The 18,924-nt window shown below is 38.4% G+C and overlaps 1 protein-coding gene across 5 annotated transcripts in view; it reads right to left on the bottom strand.

The window, feature by feature from the left end:
* The window catches only part of CAMKMT (calmodulin-lysine N-methyltransferase), a 371,890-nt gene that overhangs the window by 52,239 nt on the left and 300,727 nt on the right, over positions 1–18,924 (bottom strand). For 4 of the 5 annotated variants that reach the window (XM_070572774.1, XM_070572777.1, XM_070572775.1 and 1 more), the window contains exons 4-6: positions 6,781–6,841; positions 4,881–4,935; positions 3,766–3,829 (exon numbers count right to left, since the gene is read on the bottom strand). In XM_070572774.1, the coding sequence (XP_070428875.1) occupies positions 3,766–3,829; positions 4,881–4,935; positions 6,781–6,841 (180 nt within the window). The remainder of the gene's footprint in view (positions 1–3,765; positions 3,830–4,880; positions 4,936–6,780; positions 6,842–18,924) is intronic. The other variant, XM_070572778.1, reaches the window with a different exon arrangement.

Here is an 18,924-nt window from a genome sequence, read left to right on the forward strand (position 1 = left end):
GAGTGTCCATTTATGACTCACCTAGTAAAGAGAAGTACAGCTGGCATCGATATTTGAGGAAGGGGTCTGGCCACAGGATGATGGCCTGGCATTCCCAAGGTCTCAAACATCCACAGCACAGGCTGCACAGTCTGCATGAAGCTTAGTTTATTAATTACTCAGGTCAGGGGTTCTGTTAAATAAAATAATGTTAAGCCAGGGGTGTCTCCTTTAAAATGCATAGGAGAATTACCAATTTTTGGAGACTCCTAAGCTCAAGTCATGATTGAGACTATGTGTACTGTGGGGATAAGATGCTTGGGCCAGGAGCATGAGAAATGGGTCACCAAGCATTGCCATATTCTGCAGATAACACTCTTGATGTTTGCTAAGGATGGGTCAAGGCAAGGTGCTTACATTGGGCAAAGTAGTGAGTGTACCAGAGAGGGCTGCTCACCTGTAGTTGTTGTACTCTTATTCCTTAGGATTTGGAAGTGGCTTAGCATCAATACTAGCTCAGTATACCATTTCTCTCCCCTATTCTTATGTCATTGTCATCACTAGCTACAAACTTCATTGAGTATTCTCTCTGGGCACTTGGAGATTTCTTTCTTTATTACACTAAAAGGGCAGGGCCAAAGAAAGAGAACACATTTCACACTATTGTAGGATAAATTTGAGAACTAGATGAAACAAATGATCCCATTTCCAATTTATCCTTTGTTCTCTTCAGGTGCAGATAAAATGGCATCTGCAGGGAGAGGCAGCTCTCAGGTAGGGGGCTCTGGATTAGACCCAGCAATGCAGTTTAAGGGCCAAGGGGAATCTCAGGGACGCCGACCCATGAGTCTGAGAAAATATTTAGGACTTAAACATTCACTTATACCACAAGTCTTAATCTCTTTTCAGATACCCCTGTTTAATAAATATCAAATCAACATCTGGCTTTCCAGGGTCAAGGTGGACAGCTCTACAAGACATAGCCAATCCATTTGATACATTTTAGGGAGATAATAAATAACCTCACAACTGGTTGATAGGCTTCCATGATATAAAGATTCAGAATTATCCATACATTGCCTCACATATTTAAAAAACAGAAATAACTGAAGATAAAAAGGAAATACAGGAAATGCTATTTTTCTTTAAAAAAAGGTAAAAATCAGGATCTTAGAAGCTTAAGAGACTAGGAAGTAAGACTCAGTTGGAGTCATTAAATTCAGATGCCAAGAACAACAAAAATAATTTTTTAAATGATGAGAATAATATACAGGCCAATACTCAGATGTGATGTGCGATTGCCAGGTCGATTTTCAATTACATTTCACTGATGTATTCATTTGTTTCTTAATGTGCTCATCTTGCCCATTAAGAATAATTAGCAGCTTTGCTTAGAGATTTTCTGGCTTCTGGCAATGTTTCTCCTCCTTTTTTTGTTGACATCCATTTTTATTTTTTAGAAAGTAATTTTTGGATAATATCCTACAACTGCTATATAATTTAGGCTTCCTAAAATTTTAACGGAAAGATGTAAACAGTAATTTTTAAATGAGTTTGTTTCGATCTATATGCATCAACAGTATGTGATTCGGTGAATTAGATATTCTTACAAAAAGTGGGCACACAAATAGAAAAAAAAATTTCATTCATATTAACCTCTCTCAGAAAACAGCTTATGATGAATGCCAGTTGTCAGCTCTGTTAGCAAATCAAGAATAAAATTAGTCTTAAAAGCAGGAAAAAACACATTGCCAATTTTTAAGATTTTACACATGCTTTTGTCTCTTAATTAAAAAAAAATTAGATCTAGTTACAACAGAAAAAGGCACACAAACCTAGAACAAAATGATAAAAACTGAACTCCATCAGGAAAGTCCTAAGAAATGAAATAAAACACACGACCAGTTTTGGTCTGCTCCTGAAAGGACCTACTTTATCTACATTGTAAAGTTCTTCCCTCCTGCCCTTTGGCACCCCGCTATATTAAACCCATTGTAAAACCCAGCACAATAAAGCACTCTCAGGGCTGAGCTTCTGAGGACCAAATGTTAAAAATCCATTTTCTTGGGAGGGGGCTGTACCAATCATTTCTTTGAAAGGCCGGCAGAGTGAATACAGAATCTGAGATTTCCTCTCTGATTTCAAGAGCTGGCATGGCATCTTTGCTGTTTAAAGTAAAGATGTGTTAATTAATGATATTAGCATTGTTTCCCTTCTTTGGAAGCTCTGTAGTTTAGCTCAATAATAATTTTAGTACAATCAAATTTACATACTGACTACAGATGCTTCCCATAGTTTGATAAAAGTTCTAATTGGTTTCTGATGCTACTAAATAAGACACCTGCTGACTTGAGAAAAACCTCAGGTTGCTGGGCCCAATGTGAAAGTTTCCGTGGCTAAAATGACCTTCTCTTGTCCAATAATCCTGCTCCCCGCCCAACCCCCACAAAAAACATCCGTTGGGGCTGAGCCAGCATACCTGACTTCCTCTTGCTCTCTGTGTTCCCTGAAATGTGGAGGAGGAGCAGAGTGAAATGATACAGTGCACAGAATAACTCAGAATAAAGCAGAGTGAATGAAACAACATCAGCTCATCTTCAGGAATATTTTGAGAAACTTGCGACAGTCTGAAGATCATGATTAAAATCCTGCATTTTAAAAAAGGAAGCACCTTTTGTGATCTCTTTCCCTTGTGTGAAAGGCCAAGATTGTGATTGGCTGTTTTTTCTTCGTGAATTTTTTTTTTTAAGTCTGTCAGGCAATTAGCTGGGTGGGGCTCTGTAGAGCACACAAGTGCTGCTGAACAATATTAGCTACTGTGCCTCTTGCACCTCCTTTCTCCTGTCTGAGCAGCCTGATGGAGCTGCTGCAGATTTTATTTTTAAAGAATTACATAGCAGAGGTAGGAAAAGAAAATTGAAAATAGGCTTTATGTAAGATGCCACAAAAATCAAAACTGCTTTGGCATTTTAGAGGTCTAAAATTCAAATAAGTAGGTTGCCTCCTTCATAATGTAAATGTAAGGCACACCAAAAAACCCAAAGCAAACATATCTTCCACTTTTCCTCTCAATTTCTAACGGCTGTTAACTGCCCCTGAACAAATCAGCTCGATTGCTAAGGTAGCCACAAATTATGCTTGCTTTCTTAGTTAAAGTACAGTTCAATTTTCATGAACTCTGTGTACATATTAGTAAAGCATAATCTAATATAATGGAGTTTGGGCTGTAATAGCATAGCAGAAAAAAAAAAGAGATAGATTTACAATCCCAAATGAAAGGAAATAATGAAAAACTGATAGCCGTTTCCAGTAGGGGGGTATAGGTAACTCCTTGACAATTAGAGTAGGTACAATGTTACAGACATACCATATCCAAGGCAGGAAAGGTAATAACAAATGTGAAGCTGGAGGTTAATTTTTGCAAGCAACATCCAATATAATAAATATTAAATAATTTATTTTATACTGGCAAATTTCAATGGAAATAAAAGGACAAGAATGTTTGAAAATTATTATGAAGCAAACGTTCTTATTGCCTTGAGTGGTCCACAAATCATAGGCTCCTTTAATGGCAAGTGACTATAAAAATCTATCAAAATTAAAAAAAAAAACCCTTAGTCGTATTCAATGAATTCCATATATTTCTACTTTTTCTTAATTACTTATCATGTGTGTGAGGGGAACTCTTTTTTAATACCCCATGCTGTCTTCCTTTATATCAATTGTTACTCAGCCGGGAAAAAGGAATGAGCACAACAAACCCGTTTTCTATCTGAATAAGGATACTTCTGATGGCCTTTTCATTCCCATCAGTTAACAGAACTTCTTTGACATCTGCAGAAATAGCAACCTGAAAAAAAAAAGGGAGCACAGCAAACAATGAGCAAATATGCTTGTCTGTGTGGAAGTGAAGACAGGAGTGACAAGCCTTCAGTATCATGCTTCCTCACCTATTTCTCTGTAACAATCTTCAATCTTTTTTCATTTTATGTCTGCATTATTTTAATCATTCAATCAAATCAGTCAATACTTTTATCATTCCATTTGCGGGAGCCTCTATCTTGCTATCATTCTGTTCGGTAATTGCATTGTGACAGCGGATGATGGTATTCTGAGAGGCTTTCATTTGTGGGCTTCTGTTTATCTAGTAGAGCCATCATACAAGGCTGTCACTCTGCCTTTCAGCTTGCTTCTGTCTGACTGCCTGATGCCCTTCATATAACTTTGCATTGCAGGCAGATGGCTTTGTGAGGGTAATTTTTTTGTGAGCTTTGACATGCTCGCACATTGGGCTGTAACCTCGACACATTGTGTAAGAGCGACAGGTTTGTCAAATGCCAATCAGTGTAACAATATGCTTTTATTTGTAGAGACATAAAAACTTGTCTAATGCACTGTGCTGCTACATAATATCTCCTGAATACATGACTCAGAACCCAGAGAATGGGGAACGACGTTCCTGAATGGCCAATCTAATTCAAAAGAATCTAATTACTGAGCGCTCTGGATCATGTTTGTTGGTGTAATAATGCAGGCAAAACATTAGCAGCTATATCATGGTGCTCCAACTGTGATTCGCCGGGCTATTCCTGTATCTTAGCAAATGGGACTATAATCTGAAAAAAAAAATGCTTTCGCTATGGCAAAGAAAGACTGTGCGAGGCCTGGAATGTCACAACAAGCGATATTGACTACACTGAGGTAAAATGTTTCTGCTCATCGAGGCAACCATAAAATCAATATGATCCGAAAGTAAGTCAATCTAGAAGGTCTCTCAAGACCCGGCAGCTTGACCGCAGCTGATGCTGTTGACGGTTCTCTGACCCAGCAGTTGGAGGCCCTGGAACATTTTTCCTTTTGTTCCTCTCTCTGAATGGGATTGGAATTGAGAAAAGACCTACCATGAGCCCAGCCAAGCATGTCATGCCACCCCCTAGCTCACACACAGCAAGGTCCCTGAAAGAGAGAAAAGAAATGGTAGAACCCATACAAATTAGATGAAAATGGTCAGAGAGATATATATGTTACAAGGACAAATTGCCATCTGCGGTAAGAACGGCGCTACCAGGAAGTTGCGGAGACATGACTAGGCTACCTCATGTCGTTTTGCGTTTTAAAAATAATTATGAAATAGAAAAGTCACAAAGCAGGCAAATCAGTGGGGGTTCCCTCATTAGTGTTCACTGCAACATTACCACCGCTGAGCTGAAAAATCTGAGAAGGTTCCCTTTTTTTCCCCTGTCAATGGCGCTGTCTTTTAGAACTAAACTAGCTAGAGTAGCGAAAGATAATTGTTAGGAAAGGATAACACTGTTAATCCACATTCATTCCTTCAAAAACAGTTAGACAAGTAAATGAAGAATATATATGACTGTGTATATACCTATATTATAGTCACATATACACAACACATACACAAATAAATGCAATCTTGAATTTAAAAAAAAATTCTAAAACAGACTGAGACATTTTGTAAAGCTGAACCAGCCTCATAAAGAACAATTACACAAAGAGCATTTAGCAATTAACACTTAAATCACAATTGACCCCAACACAGCACAGTGAATAAACAATGCAGGGACATAATATGGTTAAGCCAGCAAACCAGGCTAACGTAATGACTGCGCTCTGACTTCACGGCTCAAAAGTAAAGCAGCTCAGAGTTAAAGCTGACAGTCTAGCGGGGCGCTCTGCACTTACCTTCCCCTTTGTGCCTAAATATCAGCCCTCAACGTGTGACATTCTGGCCCTGGCCGGCTGCTTGCGGACTGGAGCGCCAGTCAAGCTTAAGTACTACCCTGTTCTTATTTTCTATGCTTAGACTCTTAAGATTGTTTCTTCTTCCCAGTTTGGGAAGTTTATTGCCTCAACAGGAGGAAAAAAAAGAGAATTAAAAGAAGAAAAAGGTGGCAAGCGAGGGAAGCGGAGGAGAAGCCAAGTGAGGACATTCATATTCCGAAATACACTTAATGAGTATTTAGCTGTTCAAAATAATTACAGACTGGTTGGTAAATAGGACCTATAGAGCTTCAAAAAATACAAACTATTGACCCAAACTTGTAAGTACATATTGTTAAAACACACACCATGATCACTAGTGGCTTGTCTGGAATCATAATGGGCTCTTCAGGAATATATATTGGATGACTTTTATAAAATGAGAATTAAAATGAAAAACCTCTGTTTTCTGGGTCTATCAAAGAGCTTCAGAATTTTTATATATAAGGAGTTTTTTCCTTTTCCGAAATTCCATGCACACTGACAGATGAAAACATTTATTTCTGTAGCATGAATCTGTAATAGTAATTTATATTTTACAAATACATATTCTTAGGCACATAAAATACCTTTAAAACCAGGGGTGGGGTGGCATCTTTAAATAATAGCTGTGGGGTATTTATTTATCAAATATTCTGTAGTGACTTTCTTAGCAGAAGTTTAAAGAATGTCTTTATTGTTTTTTTTTTTGACCTGAACAATCACTAAGGATTGATTGGAGCTTCACTTTTGTTTCCCAAAATCAAAGTGAAATATAAAATGCCTTGAGTGGAAATCAAAAGCCTTTGACATATAGCAGAAAGCTTGCTGTGCAATATTAGCACCCAAAGGCAATTCAGATTTCTTTTTCAGAAGCAACATGTTTTCATCATGAACTTTTTTCCCTTCCCCTCTTTCCTTTTTTCTCTTCTTTCTTTCTTATATTTTTTAACAGTTTGAAGAATATAATCATGGCAATCTTTAATATGCTGATACAAAACCCATAATGGGCTAAAATATATGTTTTTAAGTGCAGCTTTGTACCTGAATATGTTTCTGTGCTTGAGGCAGTAGTAAGCCAAAACCTCTTCAGCCGGCCAGATGCCTGGAAAACAACAAGAGGATAGACTTTTTTTATTATAGAAGTCTCTTTTATAATCATTCTCTAGAGTCATTCTCTTAAGAAATGGCTTTTAAAAATAATGGTCAGTACAAGCAATTTCAACTTGAACCAAACTTAACATGATTATTACTACTAATACGTCATATCACATGAGTTTCTTTTGTTGTTGATTATAACCACTTTCCCAGGAAAATAGCAAAATATCCTAAATAAATTTTACTACATTTCAATCACAACAAAACAGCAAAAACAATTACCAAAATTACAAATATCAAAAGTTAAATTTTACTGGTATTCCAGGTAGATCTTAATCTTGTACACATGTGCCTTCTTTTCAGCCAGTTCCTAAGCATCAGCTGAAGGCCTACTGTATATGCAGCCCATGTTACGTGAAAATAAATACACAAATCACTTGAAGGAGCAAATAAAAGCACTGAGGTCATTATACCTTTTTGTTTGATTCCATACCAATGTTTTGTAATATGCACAATTCTTTCCTTTCTTTAATTAAAAAAAAATCAAACTGGAGTATAAAAGTAAGAGATTTAAATTTCACCAACTTTGGCAAATCTTTAAATTTAACAATAATCCTAAATAAATCCCACTAAATTCCATGGATGGGCATTTTCTAAAGTCATCATCTGTAAATTATTTATTTAGAAGACATACAGTCTTCATAAATAAATATAAGTTGCTTAACGAGAAGACAAGCATGCCTGGAAATGATAGTTTCTAGTGGTTATCACAGGACACTAGGGTTACAAATACTTTTAATTTTTTTCTTTATACTTTTTGTATTTTCCAAAATTTTCACAATGAAGATGTATCACTCTTATAGTCAGAATAAACTACGTTGTGTTACGTGCCATCAGGTTGGCTCAGACTCCTGGCAGCTCTGTGAATGAGTGGTGTCCACAGTGTCCTGTCCTCAACAGCCCTATTCAGCTTCTGCAGACTCATGCCTACCGCTTCTTTTATGGAGTTGATCCATCTCATATTTGGTTTTCTTCTTTTCCTGCTGCCTTCTACTTTTCCTAGCAGTATTGTCTTTTCTGAAGAATCCTGCCTTCTCATGATTTGTGCAAATATAATAAACTACGGCCTTACAAAAACTGTTTTCCCCAAGTGGTCAGATTCAAAGATCAGGCAGGGCAGCAGGCATCCCGCACTGCCTGAGGTTAGAAGGCTCTGCGGTCCTGGCAAAGAGCCCTGAATGTTCGCTGCCTTAGCACTAAGCACTCTTCTAATGGGGTTTGATGCAAAGTTGAATCACCTAACGAGACTTAATTCTCTCCCAAATGCATCTCTCCCTTAGAGGAGTAAGAAATCAGAACATTTCAGAGAAGAGGATGTCAAAGACATGGGAAGTAAAATCCTAAGAGAATTAATGGGTAAATATATGAACAGGAAAGAGACGACTCCACAGAGCATTTGCTGCAGGGAAGTCCAGTCAGGTGTACTCGCTAGCTTAGCCTCCATGGCATTTCGCATGGAAATGACTGTTTGGAGGAGAAACAAAGTAAACCAGCAAGAAGTGTTTGGAGTCACGTTTAGGAGAAAAGTCGGAGAGGCAGTGGAATGTAGCACTTAAGATCACAGGTACTTTGGAATCAGACTCATTGACTCCAGTCCCAGCTCTGCATTCCCCAGTTGAGTGACCTTGGATAGGTTACTTAACCTCTCTGTGCCTCAGGTTCCTCATCTGTAAAATAACATAACTGTAGTATCAACCTCACAGGATTGTTGTGAGAATTAAATGAGTAAAATATATGAAATGTATTTAGAACAGTTCCTAACTCATAGCAAGCTCCAAGAAAAAGAAAGTTAGTTGTTGTTGTTAATATTATTCTCCTGCAGGTACCACACTCCCTGATTTTAAATTATACTACAAAGCCATAGTAACCAAAACAGCATGGTACTGGCACAAAAACAGACACACAGATCAATGGAACAAAATTGAGAGCCCAGAAGTAAACCCACACGTTTATGGACAGCTAATATTCGACAAGGGAGCCAAGAGCATACGACGGAGAAAGGAGAGTCTCTTCAATAAATGTTGTTGGGAAAACTGGACAGCCACATGCAAAAGAATGAAAGTAGACCATTCCCTTACACCATGCACAAAAATCAACTCAAAATGGATTAAAGACTTGAATGTAAGACCTGAAACCATGAGACTTCTAGAAGAAAACATAGGCAGTACGCTCTATGACATTGCTCTGAGCAGCATATTTTCAAGTCCCACGTCTGACCGGGCAAGGGAAACAAAAGAAAAAATGAACAAATGGGACTACATCAAACTAAAAAGCTTCTGCACAGCAAAGAAAACCATCAACAAAACGAAAAGACAACCTAACAATTGGGAGAAGATATTTGCAAACCATATATCAGATAAGGGGTTAATATCCAAAATATACAAAGAACTCATACAGCTCAACAACAAAAAAACCAACAATCCAATTAGAAAATGGGCAAAAGATCTGAACAGAGATTTCTCCAAAGAAGATATACAGATGGCTAACAGCCATATGAAAAGATGCTCAACATCATTAGCTATCAGGAAAATGCAAATCAAAACTACAACGAGGTATCACCTCACTCCAGTCAGAATGGCTATAATTAACAAGACAGGAAACAACAAATGTTGGAGAGGGTGTGGAGAGAAGGGAACCCTTGTTCACTGCTGGTGGCAGTGCAAACTGGTGCAGCCACTATGGAAAGCAGTATGGCGTAGCCTCAGAAAATTAAGGATAGATCTACCATATGATCCAGCTATTCCACTGCTGGGTATTTATCTAAAGAACTTGAAAACACAAAGACATAAAGATACTTGCACCCCTATGTTCATTGCAGCATTATACACAATAGCCAAGACATGGAAGCAACCTAGATGCCCATCAAGGGATAAATGGATAAAGAAGATGTGGTATTTATACACGATGGACTATTACTCAGCCATAAGAAATGACGAAATCCAGCCATTTGTGACAACATGGATGGACTTCAGGGTATTATGCTGAGTGAAATAAGTCAGAGGGAGAAAGTCAAATACCATATGATCTCAGTCATAAGTAGAAGATAAAAACAACGACAAAAAGAAAAACACGTAGCATTGGAGATTGGACTGGTGGTTACCATTGGGGAAGGGGGGCGGGGGGAGGGCAAAAGGGGTGATTAGGCTCACATGTGAGGGGATGCACTATAATTAGTGTTCGGGTGGTGAACATGATGTAATCTACACAGAATTTGAAATGCGATGTACATCCAAAAAACATAAAAATTAAAATAAAAATTAAAAAAAATTATTCTCCTGCAAAGGGGAATAGAAGAGTGGAAGAGAGAATAAGTGAACCCAGAACAATGACCCCAATAACCAGAACAGATGAAGAACCTTTTGGACCTGCTCCTACTCTTGAGCTTTGGCATGAACCCAAAGTCCTAACACCTGGCATACTTCCACATAAAAAGAACTCTGGAAAGACTAAAGTGCATAATAAAAATCTCTCAAGGAAGAATCCAAGACAGTGTTCTGCACCAAGTGGATATAATCACCACAATAATGAATTTCTTTATGCCTTTAGTAGATGGTTTTGAGGTTTAAAAAAATAATGATAGGGGAAGGGTACTTACCTAAAATTCAAGCCTTGATTAGGTACAAAAATGTGACTTCTAAAATGCACAGTCTTTTTAAACAGTGTTGTAATTTTCTCAAAAAATTATAGAGGTTGATTTTTAACTAAATTAAATACAAAAGTTAGAACAAAGTTTAAAAATCACCTAAAATTCCACCGCTGGTATATAACCACTGTTATCATTTTGGACATCATTCCAAAAAATCTCTCTAGGCATAAGGATATTTTACACAATGGGATCTTATCATGAAGGTACTCAATAACCTGATTTTCCCCACTCAGTATGCGATAGCTTCTCATGACAATAAAAATATATTATACCTTCACCATTATTGTTAATGACTGCCTAGATATTTTATGTCTGCATCATAATTTATTTAACCAGTTTCCTCTTGATAGACATTTAAGTTAGTTTCTAAGTTTTTGATATTATGAGATTATAAACAGGGTACAATGAAGACACATTTTTTTTCCCAACATATGATTTCTCTCCTTAGGTCAAATACCCAGAAATGGGAAATCTGATCAAAAGTTATGTACATTTCACATTCTGATATATCAAACTGTCCTCCAAAAAATTTATACCAAACTACACTCCCAACAGGAGTGTTTATTTCCTCAAAGCCTTGTCAACACAGGGTTTTGGCAATCTATTTTATTTTTGCTAATCTGTTAAGTTTTTAAAAGTTATCTCAGGCAAATCAAAACCACAATGAGACACCACTTCACACCCTCTAGGATGGCTATAATCAAAGTCAAACAGTAACAACTGTTGGCAAGGATGGAGAGCAATGAAGTAAAACGGTGCAGTCACTTTGGAAAACAGTCTAGTAGCTCATCCAAAAGTTAAACGTAGAATTAGCATGTGACCTAGCAATTCCACTCCTAGATACATATCCAAGAGGAAAGAAAATATGTCCACCCAAAAACTCGTACACAGATGTTCATAGCAGCTTTACTCATAATACCCCAAAAGTGGAAACAACCCAAATGTCCATCGACTAATGAATGGATAAATAAAATGTGGTATGCCCATGCAATGGACTATTATTTGGCAATAAAATGAAATAAAGTACTGATCCATGCTACAACATGGACGGAACATGAAAACATTATACTGGGTGAAAGAAGCCAGACACAAAAGACCACATGTTGTATGTGTCCATTTATATGAAATGTCCAGAATAGGCAAATCCGTAGAGACAGAGTATAGAGTGGTGGTTGTCTAGGGCTTGGATGGTTGAGAGTGAATGAGGAGAGAGTGCTAATGGGTATGAGGTTTCCTTTAGAGGTGATGAAATCTTCTAAACCCGATTGTGGTGATGGTTGTACAACTCTGTGAATATACTAAAAACCACTGGGTGAACTGTATGGTATGTGAATTAAATCTCAATAAAGCTGTCACTTATAAAAGTTTTCTCATTCCTATTTGTGGAAATATAACGGTCTTTTAAAAAGATGTAATTTTTAAAGAAGTTATACATATACATTGTTTAAAGAGCGACTGAGTTCTTTGAGAATAATTAAGACTAACAGTAGTACCCAGCTCCTCTCTGCAATCTTCCTCCTTCCTCAGAAGCTACTACTTTCAATTCTTTTGATAATTACTTCCATACTTCTACATAATAATATGTTTGTATTGTTACTTCATGATTTTTCAGTTTTAAGCAAAATCTATTGACCCCCACTATGGAAGATAAGCAGTTTTTTGCTTTTATCTCTACCCCTCTCCCCACACCACACATACCATGCTCCTTATCCACCCTCCCTCCACCATCTTCCAAATATAGATATATTATAACTTTGGAAGGTCTCTACTTATTCTCAATTTTATAACGACCATGAAATAAAACTGAGCCATGTAGTAAACGATTGCTTTTTCCCTCATGTATACGTTTTCCCCCTCTGGAGTTCATAATTTTTCTTTTCTCATTTGCTAAGATTTTTATTCAAATTTTTTTTTTTGAGGAAGATTAGCCCTAACTACTGCCAGTCCTCCTCTTTTTGCTGAGGAAGACTGGCCCTGAGCTAACATCCATGCCCATCTTCCTCTACTTTATATGTGGGATGCCTACCACAGCATGGTGTGCCAAGCGGTGCCATGTCCATACCCGGGATTGAACCGGCGAACCCTGGGCCGCCGAGAAGTGGAATGTGCACACTTAACTGCTGTGCCACCAGGCCGGCCCCTTTATTCAATTTTAAAATGCAGTTGTCAATTTCTGCTCTCAGTACATTCATTCACACTGGATATTCTATCAGCCTCCTGAGGAAATCTCTTCTAGTGCCTTCTGACCTGCCTTAGTGTAGACTGAATACCTTCTATGCCTGGTGCACAGCTGATATGCTGGAATCAATCTTCACTATCATTCCAGGCTTCCTTTTGTCCTTCTCCTGTGTTCTATCTCTTGTCTCCTCAGTCCTTTTTCTTCCTTTCTTGGTTTACTTTCTCATTTTAGATGAACACATCCTGCAGTAGCTTCTTGGAAAAAAGTGGGTAGGAGGTAAATGTTTGAGAACGTGTATGATTCAGTGGGTAATTTTGATCCGGAAACTCCATGTTCTTCAGTTCTTGGGAAGTTTCTTGGAAAGTTCCATTGATTATTTCCTTATCTCCATTTCTATCTGTGCTCCTTCTCTGAAACTCTTATAATTTAGATGTTCAATCTCCTGAACTTATTCTCTAATTTTCTTATCTTTTCTCTCGTGCTTTCCATCTCTTATTTTTCACTTTCTTGGAAATTTCCTCAACTTTATCTTTCAACCTTTTTATTGTTCTTTTCATTTATGCTATTATTGATGGCAGTTCTCTTAATTTTTCTTTTTTAGAACATCTTATTCCTGTTTCATGCATCTAATATCTTTTCTAAGCTATTTGAAAATATTAATTATAGTTTGTTTTTCTTCATGTTGCTTTTCTCTGTTTATTGGTGTTGCTAACTGTCACATTAAAAGCTTTCCTCAGAGGCTGGCCCCATGGCCGAGTGGTTAAGTTCGCGCGCTCCGCTGCAGGCGGCCCAGTGTTTCGTTGGTTCAAATCCTGGGCGCGGACATGGCACTGCTCATCAAACCACGCTGAGGCAGCGTCCCACATGCCACAACTAGACGGACCCACAACTAAAATATACAACTAGGTACCGGGGGGCTTTGGGGAGAAAGAGGAAAAAATAAAATCTTAAAAAAAAACTCTTTCCTCAGATATTTGGTAATTCTTTGTTGTTTGCTTAAATGTAATTGTAGAAGGATAAAAAGCGGACTGGAGGTGAAGAGGGCTCAGTGCGCGGCGGTAGGGAGTGGGTAGAGAGGCTCAGCCTCCAGTTTGCACATTTTCACCTAATCCATCCGCCCTGCTTTTGGGACACTTTATGATTTCAACTGTCCTGGTGTCCCCCAATCCAGAAACCCTCAGTTTAACCATCATCAGAGAATAAACTTTTTCTCTTGGGAGTACAGAAGGGGAAGTTATCCAGTAGTCTGGAATAGGGATATAACTGATTCTTAAACAACTTTCAATCAATCCTCCTTATTTTAGGCCCCTTCGACTTCTGCTTTTAGAATTACATGGTGCCACCAATTCCTGAACCTTTCAAAGTTTCAGAAAAATGAATTGGGTTGGTTCTCAACTTTCCCAACTGCTGCCTTTCTCATATCTGTTAAGTCAATAACTTCTCATCCGTTGGCTTCCCAGCTTCCAAAATTTTGTTGTTATATTCTCCCTCATTCTATCATCCTCGTGGGTTTATGTCATAAAAACACCCATTTACAGTGCTTTAGTCAGGTTCTGGAAAGAATTAATTTGAATGCACTGTTCAATCTCCAAGTTTACCTGAAATATCGAAATGTATGGTCTTTTGACCTTTCAAACATTCATTCAAAAGATGTAACTGTTTGTGGCATAGTTCTAGAATCCAAAACACACAATAACTATTCTTATCTCTCACAGAGTACATTTTACTATAAATACTTTAAGCTCTGAGTGGTGGGGTTTCAGCACTCATTCCAGAAGAACAGTGATTAGCAGGGCTTTGTGGAATAGAGAGAAACTCACTGGAAAAGTGATGAGAATAATTTTTAGAAGGACATACAAGCATAGGACACTAATGGTGAGATATTTTTATGCTCAAGATTTTTATACTCCATTAATAACACTGTAGAGCTCTATCAATCAATTCTAGCCACTTCTGCTATATTTTTGACATCACCCGATGAATCAGAACAGAATGCCCAAAGTGGCATTTAGACTAGCTAGAGTATTGATCCCTGAAAAAAGCATCACAAAACATTTTAATTAATGGTTTATTCTAGATAACTTGTTCCTTAAAGTTATTCAGAGGCATGTTAATTCCTATTCCTTAGTGCTTTCTGTATAAATTGAATTAGTTTACCTCATAGGAGGAAAGGCTTCCTTCATCCATTGGTCCTCCATAAAAGCATTAGCTAAACAAGAGCTCTATTTGGAAGAGGAAGACTACGTTATCCTTGGATTTCCATGGTCATTTGGTTTCATTCTCTTTTCTTTCTAACAAAGGGTTGGTTCCCTGCAGATGCTTCTGTCAGAACCGGGCCTGTCAATCTGTTAAACTTCAGAAAACCCATCGATAGCCAACACTGAAATATGAAAAACTAGTTGTCTATGTAGCAGTAATGAGGGGGGAAGTTGGCGATGTGATATATTTAATGTATGTAACCATTTTTTTGTTTGTGAAGTAGCTAGTTTAGCATTATTTTAAATGCCAACTTGTGTGGTTAATCTGGAAACAAACAACACATCCATTGTTAACCCAAAGGCTGAACAAATCCTGAAATTAACTGTATGTAGATACTAAGAGACATGAGTCTCTAGCTAAGCCTGGGTCCTTCTAGATCACTTCCATTGGAGAACTTTTTGTTTCCCTATAGTTCATGTTGTAAAGTCCTAAGACTGACAGACAGCATCTGACAAGCAGCACCACTGACTCCCTCTTCTCACTCTAACAGCTTGCACTGGCCCCATGATGACAACACACCCAGCTCTCGCAGCAGAAAGATGGCTTTTCTGTGATCAGCTGATGTCCAGCCAAGCAGCAGCTTTCTTTCCCTTCCTCAAACTAAATGATTATATCCATCATGCAGGAGTCAAAACTAAGGCCCCTCTCAAATCTGAGACTCAAATGGAGAGGCCAGGATGCCCTTAGCTAAGCTGTTGACTCTTCTGGAAGAAGAAATGCACTGGTGGATATTACTAAAATGAAAAACTGCTCATGCTGAAATGGGTAGGTAAACCTCTTGGACTGTTTTCATTGTTTACACTCTGTCTCCTTTTCCTTAAACATTTCTGCTTTGTCATTGATGTTTCCACACAGAGTGGAAATCCATAAGAAGACTAAAGAATGCTCCATAAATATTTATTGGTCATCTACTATATTTCAGGCCCTGTGGATCAGCAGGGAATGAGACAGCATCGTCACTGGAGCTTCAGTCTAGTTAGAGAAGGAGACAATAAATAATTACACAAATAATGTGCCTACTTATAGTTGTAATAAATGCTATGTAGGAAAAATAGAGGGCGCTTCTGAGAACATATCATGGGGGACCTGACGTGGCCAGAGGGGAGGTTGAGAGGAGTCCATCAGGAAACACTTCCTTGTAGAAATGGCATGTAAGCTGAGACCCAGAGGATGAAGAGCCAAGTTGAGGAGGAAGAGGGAGACAGGGGTGGAGAGAATGGTCCACAGAAGGGAGCCCCAAGAAATAAAGCTTTGAAAAGGAGACGAGCTTGATGTTCTAGGAATGGAAATAGAGTCAGTGGAACTGAAGAATAAATGAGAAAGGAAGAGATTAGTACAAGATGAGACTGGAGAGGCGGTTAGGGGTCTGATCCCACAGGCTCAAAGGCCATGTTGGGAATTATAAATTGTACCTTAAAATAAATGATACATTTTAAGCAACAGAGTGGTATGATCAGATTTACATTTTAGAAGATAAGTCTGGCTGCCCTATAGATTGAAAAGGGGCAAGAGGAGGCAGGGGAAACCAGGTGGGCGGCTACTATAATTACCTAGGTAAGTGCTGACTGTGGCTTGGGTGATGGTTAGTGGAGATGAAGAAAAATGGAAAGATCTGAGCTATACTGAGAAGGTACACTGACAAGACTTATTAGTTAATTAGATGAAGGGGGTGGTAAGAGAGAGGGAAGTGTCAAGTATGACTTAGGTTTATGGCATGAAAAGTGGGTGGATGATGTACAGCAGACACATAGAGGCTTTTCCTTCAATTTCATATGAACTGAGGAGGCTGAATTCATGATGCAAAAATGAGCATGCGGTCTAGGGTCCAATTCTGGCTCTGCCACCAACAAACTGTGTGATATTAGGAAGTAATTTAGCCTTTCTGAGCATCAGTATCCTCATCTGCAAAAAGCTAGGCTTGGGTTAGATTTTGTCTAGGGGAACTTCAAGCTATAAAAAGCTACAATAAAGAACCAAATCTCATACTCTGGAGCTAGACAGAGTTTAGCTTGAATCCTGGCTATTATGGTTGTGTGACCTTGGGCAAGCAACTTAAACTTTTTAAGCCTCATTCATTCATTCATTCAACATACAATTATTGGCAGCCAGGTCTGTCCTAGCAGCTGGGGGTACAGCAGTGATTAAAATAAAGCCATTGCCCAACTAACCTTAATAGGGGCAACGGACAATAACAAGATAATTTCAGATAGTGATTAATGTTGTGAAGAAAATAAAACATTAATGAAATAGAGAATAACTACAGGGAAGAACGTTGCTACTTTTGCCAGCATTGTTGGGTAATACCTCAGCTCTCGCATTTGTTAAGTACAAGCAATAAAGGTACCTACTCATAGTGTTGTTGTGAGGACTAAAGAAGATAATGCATGAAGGGCACTTAGAACCGTGCCTGGCACATAGTACACTTTTTATAATGTCAGCTATCATCACTGCTGCTATTGCCACCATTAGTATTTTGACATGTTTTTATCCAGAGAATTTTATCAAGCTTGATTATATTTTTATGATACTTTCAGGGAGATTATTATCCCTAATTGATAACACACAAAATCAAACCAAAACCGAACTTTGAAAAAATTTGTCCTAGCTATGGGAACTTTGAAAATCGATCCTAAACAAGAATTCCATATATATGGACAATACTTCTTCTATACTTGTCCTCCTGCTCCGGCCCATTAACAGATGCACTCTGAACAATAAATTATTAGGTGCAGGCCTCCCTATGTTTCTGGAACCAGATCAGAGAGAACACGGGTACACGAGAGTGAAAGGGGATGTCCGCATAGCCCAGCACAGTGAGCAGGTGGAAGCTTGCCCTGCAACATCTAAATTAAAATTTAAAACAAATTTCAATTCAGATACCTATTAATGTGATGATTATGAGGTAAGGGAAAGATAAAAGGAGTCCCATCTCTGTCCTGACCCTGAGGTAGGGAAGGGAAGATCATCTCCAGAGAGCACTCCCCAGAGGCCCCAGCCTTTGGTCTGACGGTCAGTTGTCAAGTAGATGCTGGGAAGGTAACTAAGTGACAGATGAGAAATGGAGACAGGACAAGGAAGATGCTGAAGCACCACTGAGAAAAAGAAATACAGCAATCTCCCCTTATCTGCGGAGGATACATTCTAAGACCCACCGTGGATGCCTGAGACCACAGATAGTACTGAACCCTGTATGTACTATGTTTTTTCCTACATGTATATATTTAAGGTGCGACAGCAAAACTAGCACAAATTTCTTTTCCATTATTCACAATTTTGTGGACAGAAGATTTGTTCTCATTGTAGATCTTTGCAACCTCGGCATTAAGTAAAATAAGGGTTACTTGAACGCAAGCACTGCGATATCGTGACAGTGGATCTGATAACTGAGACAGCTACTAAGTGACTAACCAACGGGTAGCATACACAGTGTGGATACCCTGAACAAAAGGATGAGTCACATCCCAGGCAAGACGGAGCAAGACAGCGAGAGACTCATGCTACTCAGAACAGTGTGCAATTTAAAATTTATGAATTGTTTATTCCTGGAATTTTCTATTTAATATTTTTGAACCATGGTTGACCGTGGATAACTGAAACCAAGGAAAGCGAAACTGCAGATAAGGGGCGACTTGTATACCGCGGCCACAGCTTCAGCAGCTCATACAGTGAACACATGACCTTGGAAGACAGCTCTGAGACTTATTATCTTTGTGACCTTAGCAAGTCACTTAAGCTCTCCTTATATCAACTCCTTATCTGGAAGTAATAACCCTACCTACCCCACAAGTATAGATGTGAAGATTAAATGAAGCACCAAGTAAGTGCTCAGTTAGTGTTTGTTGTTATTGTTATTAGCAGCATCCCTTATTGAGCATATTTACTGCTTGGCAAACAATGGGCTGTGTACTTTATATGGACTATCTCATTTAATCCTTAAAATAACCCT

Source organism: Equus przewalskii, chromosome 14 (assembly GCF_037783145.1).
Source record: "Equus przewalskii isolate Varuska chromosome 14, EquPr2, whole genome shotgun sequence".
NCBI lineage: Eukaryota > Metazoa > Chordata > Mammalia > Perissodactyla > Equidae > Equus > Equus przewalskii.